We start from the raw sequence: 19,714 nt of genomic DNA on the forward strand, positions 1-19,714 counted from the left end.
GCTTGTTCACACTGTAAAGATGACAAGAATCACAGGTGTGTAATTTTCAGAAAAAGTTGAAAATCTGTGGAAGGAAAAGTGGTATCCGTAGAAGTAACTGAAGATTGTTTTACTGCCGTTAATTACAGGAAGCATGCTCTTCTCTGCCTTTGCTTTTTTGTTTAATCAAAATAAAGGAGGAATGGAAGAGTGAGAATATAGAAGTCTTGTGACATTACAGAAACATGCTTGAGTCATACAGAGGCTATGAAAAGAGTAGGAGACTTCAAAGGTTTCTGAGATAGTATGTTACCATGTACGGTTCTTAAGGGTTGTGTCCTATTAACACAAACAAAATTCGTACTACCACCTTCAAAGTTTGTACAAACAATAGTCATTTGAGGCTGATTAGGAAAAAGTAATCCATGGAGCCTGCCAACACACAGATTAAAATGTTGAGTTGCTGACTTCATATTAGCTGATCTTCTCGAGTCATCTATCAGTCCTGACCAACCACAGGGAAATGAAAGGAGTCTGCAGTGTAGGATTTGTGTAGCGGTTTTCTCTACAGGCCTGCGTTTTCCCATATTCCCATGGGGAGACACATTTTGCAAAAATATTTTGAATTAGAAAAAGTAACAGTGACGTGTGAAAGCTGACTTATTTAAATTTTAAGTTTGTGCCTTTGGGAGAGGGGGAAATATGTGTATTTTAACTGCACCTTACTGATGTTTCAGCACTCACCACTTCTGCTCACACTTTATGTTTATGTTTTTATTTATTTCTTAAGAGTTAGATAGTTGCTTTTTTTTTTTTTGACTATATCTAGGTTTCACAATTGCTATATTAGCATCCTGTACTTTCAGTAGCAAACTGCAAAGTTTTTGTGCTCAGCAAAACTCAGGTGGCATGAAGAGCTTCTGGCTCTGATAAATACAGACTGAAACGTCCCATCACCGATGCTTTGTACATGCTGTGCTATGTAGCTGATTCATGTGATTCATGTTACTGTTTTTCTTCACTGCTATAGTCCACCCTCAGAAAGCTTTTTAATATATTTCTGTAAAATATATATAATTAAATATAACACATATATAACAGCTGCTGTTCCAAATTGGTTTTCCATGCTTTACAGTGAGAATCCTTTTATCTTCTATTGTTTTTCTGGGCAATATGTACATTTTTACTTGACGCATGTTTGTGTCTTCTTCAGTTATTTAATAAGTCAGTGAAGCAACTGTAAAAATCAGAAGTAAATTGATTCATGTTCTTGTTCCGTTCAGCTTTGTTTCGTTCCAAACAGGCAATTCCTGTCGGCAATAGGGCAGCCTTGCAAAGTGCTGTGTAATAAATGTCACATGAGAGCACTGTAAGAAACTGGGCTTTGCTTCTGATCCTGGTCACGATGTGATTTGTTTATTTGCTGATTTGAGCATGGTCTGTTGCATCCTTCCTTTTCTGAAAATGAAATGCAAATAGAACAATGCCAACTAAAATTAACCGCAGACTAATTCAATTAACAATATAAACAAATGGAGGTACAGTAGGAAATGAGCTTTGAAAAACTTCTTGAGTCTTCAGAGATGAGAAATGTATTCCTCCGTCTGCTGGACATCTGTCAGGAATTACTGTCGCAGCATCGGTGGCTTTCTGATTGCACTGTTGCTGGTCGTTCGCTAACACATCACCTTGCAGAGTGGTCTTTCTGACTGCCGATATCAATCTTACACGTGGAGCCTTTGTTTTCTGCTCCCGAGCTTGACATTGCAGTGATGGTGTGTTGGTATTTTGAGTATCTATGCAAAGGAACCATTTTTGTCATGTTTTGTTCTGTTTTTCCCCAAGGGACTGACTTTCAGAGTGGTCATGATATATGACTTGGGTGAAAATGTAGAAGCAATAGTGAGATCTTTCCACCTCGGCATTGTTTTCTCTTCCTAGCAGATGTAAATTGGGTTGCATTTCTGTCTCATGTTTTCTCCAAAGTATTTCAGTATTGATGCACTGACAATCCATGACTGGGGGGGGGAGGAAGTAATCACAGACCAGTCCACGCTATCCTTTATGTATTATTAGACATGTTAAAATGTCTCTGAATCTCAGACTCCTGCATGCGAGAAATTTTTGTAGTTTGCCCCCCTTTTTTTGAGTCCTGTGCAAGTAAGCAGAGTGCTTAACAAGACTCGAACGTAATCAGTCCAGCCTGGCATTTGTTTGCTTTTTTCTAAATGATTTTGAGGCACTTTTTATTGTTGTTCAGATCATTTATGTAATCTTCTGAAGTTTTTATTTTCATCATGCAATTTGGGAGAAAATAATCAGTTACTCCTGCCGCATCCAGATTTCTGTAGATCTGGCTGGTATATCTTTGGTTGCCCACGGAGAAAGTAGTTTACAAGAAGAAACTGTTTTGAGTACTCTCCTCCCCAAAAGAAGTTAACAGTGCAGATCTCACTCTCTCTTCTATCAAATCTTTAAATCCTTTGATTTCTATTTTGAAGATTAGGCATAAACTTCAGGCAATTTCATAGAAAAGCTATTAAATGCTAGAACCATTTTGAGTATTTTGAGAACATATTGAGAATATTAGGAACATAAAATCTACTGGACCAGATGCAAGACTTTTGGAGTTCAATATCTTGTCTCTGTAGTCAGAAAAAAGAGCTTAACAAGCAGCGCTGTCTTGCGTCTGTAGTACTTGGAAGTGCAATCACTGGCAAGACCAATTCTTGTTAGATGTTGTATAAATACAGAAAATAGGTGGTCCTTGTATTGTTGGTTTTCTAATAGGAAGCAGATGAAAATTTGCTATTTCAAGTTTTTTGCACCTTAGCTACAGAATTTAAAAAGCTACCCATTTAATATGACTATGAAAAATACTACTGCTATCATAATATCCCTTATAGAATCTTTCATTCATAATTGTGTGCTTTGCATTCAGGTCTTGAGCCAATTTCTTGTCTTTTAATATAATATCTGATTACAGAGGATATGATTGTTCCCACTGTGCTTTCTCCTTGTTATATTTTGTTGATAACGTTTCTCTCTACTGAAAACAATTGCAATTTCTCAGCCTTGGGGTAAGCGTTCTTTCACACCTAATCATCTCAGTCACTCTTCTCTGAACCTTACCTAGTTCTGCAGTTATCCTCTGTGACCCAGTGAGAAGTATTTCAGAAAAAGACAGACACAAAGACAACCTACAGCTCTGCATTTGTCACTGTTCTGTTCTTTGCAGCTTTCTGTTAGTTTAGGGGATGGCACTGCTTTTAAAAGCCTCTGCTTTTCATAAAAGCTTCGGTTCTCTCCTCCTGAAATGACAGCGCTAAATTAGGATGTTGTATCATAAAAAGAATATTTTCATTTATGTTGGTGCTCATTGCTTTACATTTGGTATTGGCTTTAATTTGCCTCTGGCTGTTTTATGTAGTTTATTTGAATTTCTGTAATTCCTGCCTGGTTTTGACTAATGTAAATCACTTTATCTTTTACTCATTTTGGCTACCCCCTCTTACGCTCTCCACTCCCACCCTTCTGCCTTATTCTGCCATCCAAACTACAAGTTGCGTTACTGTTTTGGTAGGACTTGCATCTGTCGTGTGTTAGAGCGGCACGGCTGCAGTCACCTCCGTCAGATCCCTAAAAACTTCTATTCCGGATGAGCTGGACTTGGGCAGCTTCATCTGCTTCAGCTTTTAGGTTTAGTTTATGAGACATAGGAGTGCTGGGAGACTGGAAAAGAATTAATTTCAGAGCTAAGGGAGGGTAAAAAACCATCATGGTGAAGATTTAGTGTAGTCCTCTAAAAGAGAGGCGCCAGCCATTGCTCATTCGGATGGCCGGTTTTGTCATTTTATTTGGGCTTTTACACCTGCAGATGCATAGGAAATATTATGTAGCATCTGAACCCTCAAAGACTTAAAAAGTCACAGAATTGACCTGTTCTGATGGCAAAAATGGAAAAGTAGTTATTTCAGGCTCAGGTATGTTTAAGCAGGTACTTTTAACTGTTTATTTACCCCAAAGAGTTGTTATACATTTCTTGATTAAGCAACAAGAAAGGAAGACCATCCAACAGTGAAAACGGCATATTATCCTTCAGAAAAATCACAGGAGAATTACGCTCCGTTGTCATAACAGCAGTAGCTGTAGTGATCAACGTTAAATACAGTCAATGTTGCAGCGGATGAGGCTCAGTTTCTCTGATGATTTTTGAAGGTTTTAATTTAGAGTGGTAGAACTAGTAATGTTGTTGTTTAGAAATGGGTAAAAAAAAAACCAGAAATGCCTTTGAATCATCATTGCAGTTTTCCCTGAGGTGTTAAAACATTAACCATGAAGAGCAGAGATTAATTAGCAATTTATTTGGTGAAGATTATACGTTAGGCAAGCTTCGAATGCAAAGTAACGGGGGTTTAGCATTTCCAGTTGAAACGGTGTTGTTCCTGTGGTGTTTAAAAATCCTTTTGTGGTATTGGGATTTAGAGCTGCCTTTGGATACCGTTGATACCGTGAGGGTGGATGGGATGTTTCCAATTTAAAATGTGCATTTTGTCTGAACTTTCACCGTTTGCCGTTAGGTGAAGGAAAACAAGCCATCAGGGCCGTGTGCTGCGTTTCTGGTTACTGAACTGCGTTCGTTTAACCGCGCTGTAGTTTCGGCCGAGCCGACCGCCGTTTCGGTGAAGGTCCCGCACCACGATACTGCCTTTAAACCGCCCCAACGCCCCCGTGCTTCAGCGGCGGCCGTTAACGGACGCCCGGGGGAGGTGCGACATCACCCCGCGCGCCAGCAGCGTACGGCCGCCGCCCTCCCCCCACCTCTGCCTCGCGCCTTTTTCTTCACAGGCCGCTGGGGCGGCGCCGGGCGCGCGCGCTCCCGCGGCGGCGAGGCCTCGCGGCGCCGCCCGCGGCGCCTCCGTGTTTACAAACACGCGTCACCCGCCGAGCCGAGCCCCGCCCCGCCGGCCCGGGGCGGGCAGCGCGCGGCGCAGCAGGGCCGCGGGGCACGCCGGGTAGCGGGCGGGCGCAGCGCGGGCTTCCTGTGGGGCGGCGGCCGTCACCTGCGCGCTGAGGGGCCCTTGGTGCCGCTGGCGGTGCCCTCGGGTGGCTGTGGCTGCCGTGGCGCGGGGCTGGGCAGCGGTGGCAGCACCGCTTTCCCGTCCCTCCGAGTTCAGCAGCCCACAAACAAACAGAGAAACCTGCCGCCCCTTACAGAGTCGAGGTTAAATAGCCCTTTTTTCCCATACCGCCCCCCTCCTCCCTTCCCATGCCCCCAAACCGTCACCCTTTCCAGTCTTCCCTATCTAAATAACGAGATCGGAAAGACTGAAGGAAAAAAAAGCTATACAGTAACTTTTGAGGTGAAACTTTTGGCTTTCTCCTATTTTCAGTCATTTCGGCTGTGTAATGAGGGAGTTTCATGCCATCCTGATCGTTCCGTGTTTTTATGTACTCGTGTCTTTTCTTTGTATTTTTATGTTTTGCAGTAATTGTGTGCTGCTTTTTAACCTTTGGATTATCCGTTTGTAAGAAAATCGCTAGATTGCGGTGTGAGTCGTACGAAGTTTCACACATTCTTAAAGCATGTAAAGAGTTGCAGTATGGTTAGGCTTCCTTAAAAAATACATGTTTTATATGGCAGCAGTTTTGAGGCTATGTACTGGAGGAAGACTTAAAGACAGCTTACCTAATAAATAGAAAAAAATGCATGTGTTGTCAGGTAGATGGCAGGGAAGGGGCTGCCTCGTTTTGTGGAAGCTTTCTTCGTTCAGTTCTGCAGGTTTCTGATATTTTGATGTTTGGTCTTGTTAAATGGCACGTGAATGTTACTGCAAAGTGGTTTTGCAAATCGACTTCTTCAGCTTTTTAGCACAAGCCATATCTCTCAAAATCTGTGACACGTGCTATAATAAAAAGATTACAGATAGCCCCTAATGGCTTTTAGAAGCTGTTTAATATTGGTTATGTCGAAGTAAGCAATTAGGATCACTTAATCCACAGATTATTGATCAAGTTCCTCTAGTAATAGTCCGTGCTGTTGGATCAGTGCAAACGTGCATCTTCAGGAGAGTGCTTCTCCACTTTGTGACTCCTGCTACAGGGCACACACTTGTCATAAGAAAGCCGATGTTGTCTCTTATGCTTTAAGATTATTTCTTTGAATTATATGTCACTTGGCTATTTATTAGCCCCGGGCAAGACTAAATGAAGGCCCTTGTGTTGCTATAACACAGGCTTCAAGGAAAAAAAAGAAATCTGAAAAAAAGTAGTGATTTAAGGCCAGTTGGGTTAATTAAAATGTATTAATGGATTAGACCTTATATAAAACATACAAAGTGCTATTAAACTTCAGTCAGATTGCTGCACAGTTAGTTGTAACACGATGAAGATAAGATTTGCTGCTTCTTAGGTATTGTGAACAGGTAGTGCTGCATAATTTGATGTAGACTGGATAATGTTCGGCTGTGTAGCAAAAGGGGCCAGAAGTGGAGAAGTGTAACGTGCTGTGCTTTGAAACCCTGTTCAGCTTCAGCAAGGGTTGCAGCTACCCAGCACCTCAGAAGATTAAATTTTGGTCAGTAACTTGGAGTCCTGCCTCTGTCCCGAATAGCCAAGATGGACACAAGGTAGACAGAGATAAATAATCTCTACCCTCAAACTGGTGGGGAGAAGACCTGTGGAATAGTTTGTATCTGCTATGCAGCTCCAACAGCAGGGACCAAGCTGTGTTCAAGCAGTGGATTTCTGGGCCACCCAGAGACCCGGCGCAGCGCTGTTGAATTTTATGTAGGACAAATAGCTCCCCCGTGTCCAACTGCTCTGTTTCCTACTTTTTTGCAACTGAAAACAGAACTACAAATAGGCAGGCTGCAATGACCTATAATGGTGTAATTTCATATGGCCACAAAGAAAGGGACTAAATCTACACAAACGTAGAAGAACATTGGCAGAAAGACCTCGCCTCTTAAAACGAGTATCACATTTTTTGCTCTACAGTGTTGGTAATGCAAAAAACAATGGACTTTCTGCTAGTGTTCTGTCACTTTTTATAGGGTAGCATGCTGATCATAAGACACTTCAAAATAATTTCAGTATATATTACTAAATGTAAGTATTGGCATTCTACTTCAGTAATTGTGTTCTCTACACTGTTCCATTATGAAAAGGGTAAGAGGGAACTCCAGCTTTGTGAACTGAGGATTGGATATTACCGATAGGAATTCACCTTGCTGTGGTCCCAGTCTGCCTGTTTTCTTTCTCTGTGCAAGTGTCGGAATACGTTAGGAGATGGAAATCCCGTGGTAACTTTGGGCTGGCGTACCTCTGCATCCCTAACCAGTTCTTAGTAAAGCAGGCGCTGTACTGCTATAGTTCACACCAGAGCCAAGGAACAGAAAAACGAGAGCTGGGGAGTCATAACTGGCTTTCTGAAGCTCCGTATTTTCTGTGCCAAATGTATGCTGGTGTAGGAGAGAGCTCAATTCTAAATCCCAAAGTGTGGGTAAGATTTAACTAACGTTTTCTTTATGAGAAGCCCAATCTCGAAACTGTTGCTGCATTTCACTGTGTATGATGTGTATATATGGTGGGATAAATGGACCTATCAGTATGGAACTGTACTGCAGCATCTTATAAGCGCTGATATAATCCCAAGAATACAAATAAAGGTTGCTCTAGCTTAACATATAGCATGCGCTGTGTTCTGCTCCAAAGCATATGTATATTTCTACAATTAAAGATCTGTGGACTGAAACGTGCAAAAAGACAAGTTTGAATCTCAAATATAGTACTACGTGTTTGTTATCAAGCTGATTATTTTTGACAGGAGCATAAATACGTTTTTAAAGACTATTTGCAATGCTTACGGAGCATATGTATACCACTGAACAAAGTATTTAAAAGTCTATAAATGATAACTAAAGTACTCTAAAGGCTTCTTAGTGTTAACCTTAAATTATTTTCAGGTTTTGTTTATCTGGGCTGTTGCAATGAAGTGTTTGCAGCATTTACACTTTGTATATAGACATAAATAAGTTTCTTCACCATTTATAGACAGGAGTGTTTCTTAATTGTTTACTTCTCTATTCTGACAGTGCGTCTGCTCTCTGTTACTGTTCGAAAGGAACATGCAAACATTTCTGGAGGGTGTTGATCAGGTAAATCATTTCCAATGCAGATGTTACTTCTGGATAACTGAGTACAATTAATGTCTGCCTTTGGCGACCTGTCATATTTTGGAGTCAAAAGTGGTGGCATAGATCCCCGATCTGTTCTTCACACTTTTATTTGTGCCACTGCCACTGCACTGTGACCCTCAGAGAGGTATCCAAGGTACTGTTACAGCAGTTGGATGTCTCCTTCTGTTTTCCCCTGCTGTCAGATTGTTCTTTTTTTTTTTTTGTGCCCTACTTCCTATGAGAAAACTAGGACTGAGCCGAGTGAGGTGTACGCGCAAATACAGACTGACTCACCTGAGAAAACTTTTGAAGTCGAAGTGCTTTGTGTGCTTTACGTTCAACTTGTACCTTATGTGGCTGTTACAGACCGATTCCCGCTCCCAAGGTGCGGAGTTGCTCGTTTTAACGCAATTCTTAGGGCAGTCAGATACGTGTGGTGTACTAAACCTCTTCTCTGGCGTCCTTTGGAGGCTAATTTTGAGACAGCTTTGACGCCCGGGAGCTGCAGACCAAGTAGTCTGCAGGTGGTATAACGCGCCGCGAGGCTTAGGCGCTTGTCTTCATTTTTATCTTTTTCCTGCGCTTCATGGAGGGCGACGCCGTTTCCGAGCGCGTCGCTAGCAGAGGGCACGTGCGGGCCGCGATGCCTCGGGCGCAAACCGTGACCGTGGGGTCACGGCGCGGGGCCCAGCGCGGCCGCGCAGCCCGCGCTGCCGCTCTGCCCGCCGCGGGGGGACCGGCGGAGCGAGGCGGGCGCAGGGGCCGGGCCCGGCCGCCGCGGAAGGCCAGGGGCCGCGGGGAAGGTGGCAGGCGCGCCGGCTCCGCGCCGCCCTGGGGCCGCCGGCGCGGGGGCCGCTGCCCGAGCCGGAGCACAAGGGTCGCTCCGCTCCCGCGGATCTGCTCCGTGTTTTCCGGGCCTTCGCCGTGCTCTTGGGCCGCGACACTCGAACGTGCTGCGCGGCGCTCGCCTCGGCGCCGCTCGCCATTGGCCGCGCCGCCATAGCCCCATGGGCGTGCGGGCCGCGCATTGGCCCGGCGGCGCCGTCCATCAGCGCGCGGCGGCTGCGTCAGGTTGGGTTGCGCGGCGGCCCCTTCCCTGCCTAGTGTCTGGCGGCGGCTGCGGCTGCGGGGCCGGTGCGGGCGGAGGGGCGCAGCGGAGGGCGGCCCGCTCCCTCGCTCGCTAAGATGGCGGCGGCGGCGGCGGCGGCCGTGGCCCGGCTGGAGGGCCGGGAGTTCGAGTACCTCATGAAGAAGCGCTCGGTGACCATCGGCCGCAACTCGTCGCAGGGCTCGGTGGACGTGAGCATGGGCCACTCCAGCTTCATCTCCCGGCGCCACCTGGAGATCTTCACCGCCGCCCCCCCGCCGCCGCCACCGGCCGGCGCCGACGGGCCGCCGCCTCCGCCTCAGGGCGACCCCGCCGCTGCCGGCGGCGGCGGGGACTTCTACCTGCGCTGCCTCGGCAAGAACGGCGTCTTCGTGGACGGCGTGTTCCAGCGGCGGGGGGCGCCGCCGCTGCAGCTGCCCCGAGTGTGAGTAGAGCGGCGGCCGGGCCCGCCGTGCTCCCCCGCGGCACCGGGGCCGGGCCGCCCCGAGGGACCCGCCGCCGCGGGGGGCCGCCGGCTGCCCCCGTTGCCGCGGGGCCGGCACATGGTGCGTGACAGGCGGCCGCTAGGCCTGCTCGCCCGGCGCCTCCGCCCGCTGCCCTCGGCCGTGTCCTTCCTCCGCCGCCGCGGCGCATCCCCCTCCCGCTGCTGCCCCGCCGTGCAGGTGGGCAGCGGGAGCCGGCGGCGGCCCTCCGCCGCCCCGTGCCTCGCCGCAGCAGCCGGTCCCCGCTGGGAGTTTGGGAGCAAACCCGCCTGCACCCGTGCTCGGAGGTATTGCAATTAGCCGGCAGGGTCGGATACACCCTTGAGTATTGTTTACGTGCTTCAAAGGAAGCCAGGCAAGTGCTTCTCCACGTATCTGGGATTTTTGAATTTAGGATTAGGGCGAAGTAAATCCTGAAACACCCTCGGTGTGCAAAACGCAGGGGGGCTGTTTGGGGTGTGCGATTGCCTTTCGATTTTTTTTTTTTTTTTGGTGGCAGTTTCTGCATCTTTGCGTAATTGTAACATTTATGGTCAAACTGAATCATCCGCATGAAATACTTTTGTTAGCGTTTTAATATGTGCTTTCCTTATGTGACGATAAATGCATTAAGGGGTTTTCTGATGGTAATACATTCCTTTACCATGAGAAAATATTAACTGTCTTTGCAAAATATTTGTCTAGGGGAGTATGCGAGGCCTACTATGTTTAAGGATATGGTGAAGTGTAAACACATAATCTGTGCTTTGAGGAGTCTCATGCAGGAAAAGTGAAAGTGTTTTGGTTTGGAATGATTTTCGATATCTGCAGTGAGAAGTATGAAAAAATCAAGTTATTTTGCACGTCTGGTGCTGAAAATGGTATATACAGTCTTCCTCTTTATTTCTACAAGAGTTGTGGAGAAAAAAGGTTATGAGTGTTCTACCTTTACAAAATACATGCCATTAGTGGCACAGTTTTAATGCCTTGTAGGTTTTTAAACTTTGTTTCGGCTACTGATGGTGTATTTTTCCCCTTTGACATCTTTAGTGATAGTTTCTTGAATCGTTTTTTCTGTAAAAGTCAAATTGTCTTACCTTTCTGCTTTCTAGGAAAAGCTCATTCTTAAAAGGTTTAACAGTGCCAGTATGTGTGGAGTTGTATAATCATGAATACAGTTGGATGACTTGTTTGACCTTTAACTTCTATTTTTGCTTTCTGCCTTTTAATATAGATAATCATTTGGCAGGTGGTTAATTTATATTTTAATCTAACACACTAATAAAACATAGATCAAATACTCTTTTTCTCTATAAACAGAGTTTGGTGTAATACACTAACTGTAAGCAAGTCATTGTGTGTTGTGTTGTATGTCTTGATTTGCAAACAGTCTAGAATTAGTTTGAGTGCTTGGTAGCAATCTGTTAAATGCTTAAGTCCTCAGGGGAAAAAAAAAGTACTGTTTCTTCATGCTCTCCATGTAATCATTGACTTGCAGTTTATTTTAGTTCTATCAATGTTGCCGCCTTTAAAGGAGAAAGAAAAACCTGAAGGATTTGTTGTGTGTCACTTTTTTAATGAACAACGATACAGATCGGTGCAGCTAAAATTTCTTCATGAGTGTAGGTGGTGCTCACAGAAACTAGCATTTGCTTGAAACCTAGCTGTGTTCAATGATTACACCATTTCTTAGACTACACGCTAGTAGCCCTTTAGTTTCAGGATTTATAAGCTGGCTGAAGTAGTTATCTCCTGGCTGCAAAATGTAGGTGTGATCTTCTCTCAAGCTTTGTAAATAAGAGGTGGCATACCTGCAGTCCTTGCTGGAAACAATGGAGCCGTGTGTATGCCGAACACACCAGGGTTTCTGTGCTCAACAGGCATAGGGGTGAGTTTTCTCTGGAAGGGCAGGCCAAATCTGCGGGGTCGTAGTTAGATTGCTGATTAAGATCCGTTTATATTCTAGTACTGTTTTATAGCTTATCTAAAAATTACACATTTAAAAATGCAAAATCTCTTTGTGAAAGAAAGGCCTGACTAGAGTTGTATAGGGAAACAGCAGTTTCAGTATTTGCAAAGTTTGTTTTTTGTTGTTGTTGTGTGTTTTTTTTTTTAACACAGGAGTCTTTAGGCAAATTCAAAGCAGACATTATCTGCTTATACCAAGTCATTACTGATGACTAATATTGTTTGTAGCCATGTTCTTGAGTTTCATTGTAGATTTAGCTAGTCACTCTGGAGATGGTCTGCTGGATTTTAAGAATCAAACTTAGTTACTTCAGTGTAAGGTAAACGTTAATTAACTGTTGAAACATGATTGGAAGGAAGGCAGTTTTGGTGCGAGTTCAAGATTGATGTTTGCTAACCTCCAGCCCAAGTAATCACTAGATCTATTTTTGTTGTCGTTTAATCCTACTATGTTGCCAGTAATATGCTTCACCTATGAGTTCACAATCGTTTGAAATATTTTTTTTAATGGCAGGGGAGGCTTAAAAAAAAATCAGGATGGCCTGTTCCTTGTGTTTGTTTCTGAATGATCTTGAAAATCAAGAATGGAGGGTTGATCTCTGGCTTTTCTAATTAATAGAGAATTGCAAATGACTCCAAGTAAAATATTGTTATAGGCTTGAAATGTCTTATTTAATTGTCCCTGATAACTGTAGGCAATTCCAGTGTCCTTGGCTTTTTTTGATTTCAGCACAGTATTGAAACATGATTGCATTAATAATGTTACTGAACTTCCCCCTTCTGCAAGGGAAAAACAGAAATACAACTTTGCAGTCTCCTGCAAAACACACATTTTTAACATCTGGGGAAACTGAATTATTAACATTAGGGTATGCTTATTCCTATAATAAAAACATCTTTCTTTCTACAAGTATCAATGCTGTGAAATACTTAATTACTGTTAATTGAGATAACTGTTAACTGATAACTATTTTTAATGCTTTCCTGGAAGCCTCACTCACAATTCAAATGTGTACGTTATCAAGCAGGAGGTAATATCTGTGGGAAGTTTGTTTTTGTTTTTCTAATTCTTGACAGACTCATGTACATACTTGTGTATATACGAACCAGCTGTCATCTTGTTAGATGAACAAAATGGAGCTGGGGGGGGAAACGACAGCATTTTTTGTTGTTGTTGTTCACGTCCAGTAAGTAGCTCTCCTGTCAATGTCATAGCTCGGAAGCATGAGATTAAAACAATTTTAGAACCGCCTGTTAAATACACACAAAAGCAAGGAGCTCAGTTAAAGCCTGCTACAACTACCTTTGAGATCTATAGACTCTCACTGCTACTGTTTATAAGGTCATTTTTTTAACTGTTTTCACTTGAAGCTTGTCAAATTTCCACCAACTTCGATAAAAGCATTGTTAGGATAGTAAATAACAAAAATCATATTTAACTTTTGAGATACTTGGTTTGAAAAGTATCTTTTATGCTGGGTATGGCAGCAGTTGGTGACGGCGCTCTTGTACACAGTGTTTGGAGAGGCAGGATTTCTAGACTGTTGTAACCGATACAGCTGAAAAAAGCAGACTGACTTTTGGGCACAACGTAGCTTGGAAGAAGTTCTTTTTTTTTCGTTCTTTTTTTTTTTTCTTTTTTCCTCCTCTTCTTTCATGTTACAGTCTGTGGATCAGAGGTACTTTGTACTTCAGCATTTGAATTCATGAAGATCCTGCTGTTTTGCGTTTGATTGTTCCAAGACAGGGTGCCTTGTGTATTTTGACAAAACCGTATGTGTTGTGTATTAAAGATTTGTGAATCATAAACAAGATACCATTAGAACGAGAACAGCGTTCCTAAGTCAGAACAAAGATGCATCCAGCCCATTACCTGTCTTAAAGGGTGGTCAGTGGCAGATGCATAGGGAAGAGCGTAAGAATGGACAAGGCACGTAGGTGTGCTTCCTTTGTTTACTGTTTTGGATCCCAGTGTTGATTTATTCTTGTGTTCAAAACAATGTAGTGTTGTTTGCATTTCTCTTTCCCATCCATCCCTTTCTTTTTATTTTTTAAAAGGAATTTGTCGCTTTTTTGAACCTGTGTAAACTTCTGGCCTCCACAACATCCCTGGGCATTGAGATCCACAAATTTATTAGAGTCCACATTGGGAAAAAATACTTCCTTTTGATAGGATTTTTGGACCTGATACCCGGTAATTTCATTTGATGCTATTTAGCTCTTTTACAGTAAGAATCAGTGAGTAATTGTCCCATTCTGTCATTCATTTTATAGACTTCATTACGTTTACCAAGTATAGGAGCTCTTATGGTAGACCATGTTGAGTATGTCTCGCTTTAGCTTAACATCTTTCTTCTATCTAATTCAATGGCTAAAAATGAAAAATATTTTTGTTTGTGTACTAGTGTTTTTCTCCTTAGTATACAGAGAACTGAATTAATCTTTTCAATTTGGTCTTGTGGTCTGGGTCTGCGAAGCAGGGTTATTACTGTCTCTGTACGGTCGAAGCATTCCCACTGATTAAAATCAGTAGATTCTGAACAAGGATCAGGTTTTACTAAGTAAACTCTTTGGATAAGTTGATTGTGTTCAGTATCACCTGAGCAGGAAATATTGCAAGAGATTGTAAAGAATCTCTGATATATCGGTGCACTTTTTTCTGTCGTCTCATTGCAGTTACATAAACTGTATGCAAAGATGTGGTTGCTGTATGAGTTAGAGATGTAGTTACATGCGTGGTCAATGAAAACTTTGCTCCAGGAGCACCTCAGGTTTGACTTGGCAGCTGGGGTGAATGGAACATAACATCTGGTTAGGTGGTGTTATCTGTTAGTTTAGGAAGAACGTTATTTAAATTCTTGTTAGCTTGAGCTTGGCTCATGTTTTAAAGATTTTCTTTATGAATCTGAGTGCTAGATACTTTAAGAGATCAAACACAAGACTTTTTTGAGGAATATAATTGTAAAGATAGATTAAATACCTCAGTCAAGCTGGACTGACACCTGCTTTTTCCCGTTCTTGACAACACTTTTGATAGATACGGTTGCTTGCAAGGAAGACATCTGGCTGAAATGTTTTGGAGGCCTTATGATTGATATGTGTTTAGAGAAGTACACTGGAGTTCCATCCTGATAGTATGAAAACTGTGAGTTACTTGTAAAGTACTTCTAAGCATGAAACTAAGAAACCTTGGACTTGGCTATGACTTACGAATCGGACTCCAGAAACTTTTATTTACTTTCTGTAGCAGATGCTGTGTCCCGTGGCGTAATGACTAACGATGTTGATTGAGCTATGTTTATAGGTACTTTTTGGCTACTCTAAAATAGAATTCGCAAACATGAGCCCAGTATTCATAGGGTTTTCATTATAAGCAGATCTGGTTGAAAAGGAATGTAGAAGAAGGGTAGAGCACATGTTATTTGAAATGAAAATCCAGATATGAGCATGAAGTTTCTATAGCCATCACTTGGGTAACAGTTGTTTCTCTCATTGCGTTCTTTCATACTCTAAATTAAATGCTGGTTATTGGCAATTTTTTTCTTGTTTATGCTGAAATAATGTTGCAGATCATCAGATGCCAATCAGGTAGTTGAGGTAAAGCTTGAATAGTTTTATATTTGGATTGGTTCATAGTTTTTATGTGGCCCCTGCTTTGTTTTCTATTCTCGATATGTAGAATTGGGTAAGGAAGTTGTGTGTCCATTTTTTAGTAATCTGAAGAGTTTTCATACATCTTTAGTTAACTATAGGAGTAACAGTCTCTGTATGGTTACATAAATTAGTAGAAACCAGGAAATCATCTTAAGAAATGGTGGTTTCTTTGTCATTTTGTTAAGGTCCAGTTCTATGACAGACACAAGATTAGTGTTGTTTTGGTATAAAGGTACCAGCTAAATATTAGAACTGGCTGTTCTATGAATCTGTATTTGAAAATGATGATTCCCACCTTCAGTTATGTTAATAAGGTAAGAGATAATGTAAATTAAATCAACGTCTTTGCTCTGTGTTAATTAAATCAAAATACGGTACTGATCTTTGGTATTGGAATGCATTATTTTGGGGTAGGAAGAATCAACTTGTGTATTCTCTTGCTTTTGCTATCAGATAAGTATAAGGAATATAAATTCATCTTTCACCCTTTTCAATATAAATGTGTCTGATTACTTTGTTTATATGTCATCAGGAAATTACATTGTCTTGTAAATACAAGCGCTTCATGAGGGTAGGTGTGTTTTAGAGAATAAGCCTGCTGTGGAGGATTTCTGCTACTGCTGCTTATTTATTTTGGGGCATACGTAATTCTAATGCACAAAGCAATTCCTTTTTTCACATAGTCATACCTAAGCTTCAAAGAAAGATGATTGTGCATTCGATTTGTTGTATTTTTTCCATAACTATAGCAGTGGCTTCAAGAACTCTTAACTCCACTCCATTATGTAAAATTGTGTAAACCACTGAAAAAATCAAGTGTAATTTTGAAGAAAGTTACAAATTTGTCATGTAGTAGTGTGAGGTCATCTCTTTTGCAACCTCTAATGAGTTTTCACAGCAGACTTGGGTTCACTAATAGGCTAATGTCTTCCGTGGAACTTCATACTGAATTATTGGGAAGGTGGTTTTATCTACTGCCTTGCTTATTTTCATGATAAAAAGTTGATGTGTAGTGACATTTATTTTCTGCGACTTCCTGCCTTTAAGGAGTTTTTTGACCTAGATAAAGCAGTTGGAGGGGAGGAACCATATTTTTTTCTGCAGCTATTCCATGCCGGATGGCATAGAAAATAAACATTATATTCTTCAATTAAGTTTCCATTACTATTAGTGCATCACTGGAGATCGAGGCTCTATCTAGTAGGTTCTTTGAAGAGCTAGTGCAGGTCTGTAATTTTGTAATACATCATTTTCCATAGTGCTAAAGGAGGCCTATAAGTGATTGGAGTCTTAAGTTTCTTCTTATTTGTTTGCATGATTGTTCTGCAGCTACTGAACATGCTACTGTGCTGTACTTTGTCACCAATAACATGAATCATAAATTATTTAAAAGAAGCATCTTCAGATATGCTCTAGCATTGAGTATTTGTGGGAGTGAAATGTTCAGCATTACAAGTGTCTTAATGAATGTTTGTATGAACACGTCACCTTTTTGTTTGTCTGTGTGCACCAAATAGATAGATAGAGCCTCCATCTTCAGTGATGCACTGATAGTAATGAAAACTGAAAAACATGAACGGCTTGACAAACAGTTATGTCCATGCTGAACTGTGAGCATTAGCGTCGACTTCGGAAAGGCAGCTCGTGTGAATAAGGATGCGTATGCAGCTGAACATTTGTAGAGTCAGAGCTGGAAAGTAAAAAAGCCAGAGATGTCGTTATCAAAGCTTTATGAAGTGTAACAAAACTGGTGTGAAATCAACCAGAATTAATTTTAATTCCGTGTTAATTTAAGAGCGTACATTAAGAATTATGGAAGAGACCTCTGTCCAAACCCCTGCTCAAAGTAGCGGTGGCTTCAGCATTAGATCAGGTTGCTCAGGGGCTTGTCCAGTTGAATTCTGAATATCTCCAAGGATGGAAAAGTGTTAACTGTAAAATGTTTTATGGAACTACTGCCTTATATCGAAAAAATATTATCTGTATTTCCAGTACCGGAACTTTGGGAATATACAGGAACATGTAAAGCTTTAGGGCTAAATCATGAAAAAACTACTTGATCACTAATTGATACTTTCATTGGTTATTCAAAGTAAAAGCAATTGCTGATAGATATTTATAGGTGATATTAATGTTGGTAAGTCACAAATAATAATGATGACAAAAAAATGGACTTGCTTGTTAATGTCAATTAAAAAAAGGGGTTGGGGGTGAGAAGAAAAAGAGTGCGTCTCAAGAAGGATATGCCGGCCAGATCTACAGAGTGGAAACTTCTGAAAAGTAGTGGTTGAGTGTGTTTGAAAGTCATGACCAAAGAGAGATCATTAGATGCTTATACTCAGACGATGTGGCAAAGCAGAGTAATATGTTTGCATGTGAAAACAGGGGAACAGTATCAGAGAGCACTGATGAGAGAGAAGCTGGAATTCCATGTGGTTCTGGATTCAAATGTCGTACTAAAGGATCTCGTAAAACTGCAAGGTTTTAGGGGGTTAATAACAATGATAATATAAAAAAAAATAGAAGGCTGAAGGAAATACCATACAGCGAGAGGCTTGAGGAGTTCAATATGTTTGGCTTATCAAAAAGGAGCACAAGATGGCGGGATGGGTGTATATGCGCTTTTATGGGGGAGAGCTACAGAGTACTAAAAGGCTTGCTAACGGAACAGAAACAGGCATTGAAACCCCAAAGGCTGGAAACGGAAGTCTCACGGTTTGAGCTCAGCACAGATTTTTAGCAGTGTTGGGATGGCCTGCTAATAGGAATGGTGGAATCGCCATTTCTCCCTCTCTTGACCTTTTAGATAAAGATAAAATTCCCAAAAGATACCTTTCTGGAAAACATGCTTTGGATGCAAAATGTACCATAGTATAGTCAGACCTGGCTATTGGGCTCAGTATAGGTACGGCAGGATGAAATTCAGTGGCTTAGGGTTATATAAATGTAGAGTAGGTGAAGCTTCCTAACTGGTCAGGCTTTACTTCTGCTGCGAGTCCTTGTTTACTCATGTCCCACCTGGTTACAGCAAGAGACTTTTTTTATTATATATGTTTTAACAAGGAGTTAGTACTTGGCTTGGTTTTTAGTTAAAATTACTTCCAAAGCGTCTGACATCTAGTCAGATGTTTGTGTATTTACACTTGCCTTGTACTCACATAATTTGATGCCTCTTCATTATCTTCTTAGTCTTTTATTGAAGTATGCAATACAGTTTCAGAGATAATGTTCATATTGAACAATGTGATATCCAGCAATTCTGTGAAAATTCTTGTTCTTCAAGTAGGTCTGAGATATAGCTCATGAAAACTAGCAGGTTTTTACCTCATGTTGGTAAGAGCTCAGGTTAACATCTAATAGAGAAAGCGATTACACCTTGTACTGAAGTCACATTCAGATTTTCTAAATCAGTTAAGGAAATTAAGATGTATGTGTGTTTTTGGTTTAGAGGTGATATGGATGAACTAGCATGTCACTCTTAAAATCCCGTTCTTACTGACGCCTTGATACATGGGAGCAAATAATTTGCCTAACCTTTTCCTTCTTTGCCTTTAAAGTGGGGGTAACAAGTATCCCCATCAGAAATGTAGGAGCGAATATCTGTATGCTGCTTTAAACTCTAGCTTACTTTTATGCACAAAATATTTTAATTTGCTTTTCAGAATTTCTTGTTTGTGTTAAAAGGTGAGCTTATTTGCGTCTGGAAACAGACTAATCGATATCAAGTGCTGGGATTTTAGGAAAGTTATTAAGCATTCAGACTATCACAAATGCGGAAAATTAGTTTAACTTCCACTGAAACATCAGTTTCCTCAAAAAAAGCTCATACCTGTAATATTATTATCTTAGCACTGCGGACCTCATTGTGTGATACATTGTTGTACTAAGTGCAAGGTAAGAGTCTGATTTATTTATGGAGATACAAGCACTTAGTTATGTTTTTTTGTTTGTTTCTTTTTAGACTGAGAATGAAGTTAAGGACATTAAAGACATGTCTAGCTGTGACTTACATAATTACTATATAAACATATACATGAAAAATTTGACTTTTTTATTGTGATATGGGCATGTTTGGGGTATTCTAGCTGAGTGTAATTTGAGCAGACAAGCCATATACACACAGGTTATATACCTTAAATCAGTTACATAGACAGGCTTGGTGATTACAGTACAAGTAGAGTAAACGCGCAAGGAAGCAGTTGGAAAGTATGAATGATAAAACTGACTCTTTAAGAAAAGAGTTTCCTTCCTTAGGAGATATTCCTGTATTCCAGCTTTCCTAGCTGGGTGAAGAAGGCCTGTATAGCAGTGAGAGGAGACAGGGACTTAAAAGAATAAAATAGGAATAAAAAGAGTAAAGCTTA

The 19,714-nt window shown here is 41.6% G+C and overlaps 1 protein-coding gene across 6 annotated transcripts in view; it reads left to right on the forward strand.

Moving 5' to 3' along the window:
* FOXK2 (forkhead box K2) overlaps positions 1 to 19,714 on the forward strand; it is a 74,946-nt gene that overhangs the window by 18,504 nt on the left and 36,728 nt on the right. The window contains exon 1 of one of the 6 annotated variants that reach the window (XM_064522453.1): positions 9,206 to 9,691. The exons of the other annotated variants lie outside the window; for them this stretch is intronic. Within the exon in view, the coding sequence (XP_064378523.1) occupies positions 9,345 to 9,691 (347 nt within the window). The 5' untranslated portion in view covers positions 9,206 to 9,344. Of the gene's footprint in view, positions 1 to 9,205; positions 9,692 to 19,714 lie in introns of those variants that run through there. 6 annotated transcript variants of the gene reach the window in all.

The sequence above is a fragment of the Dromaius novaehollandiae genome, chromosome 18 (assembly GCF_036370855.1).
Source record: "Dromaius novaehollandiae isolate bDroNov1 chromosome 18, bDroNov1.hap1, whole genome shotgun sequence".
Classification (NCBI taxonomy): domain Eukaryota; kingdom Metazoa; phylum Chordata; class Aves; order Casuariiformes; family Dromaiidae; genus Dromaius; species Dromaius novaehollandiae.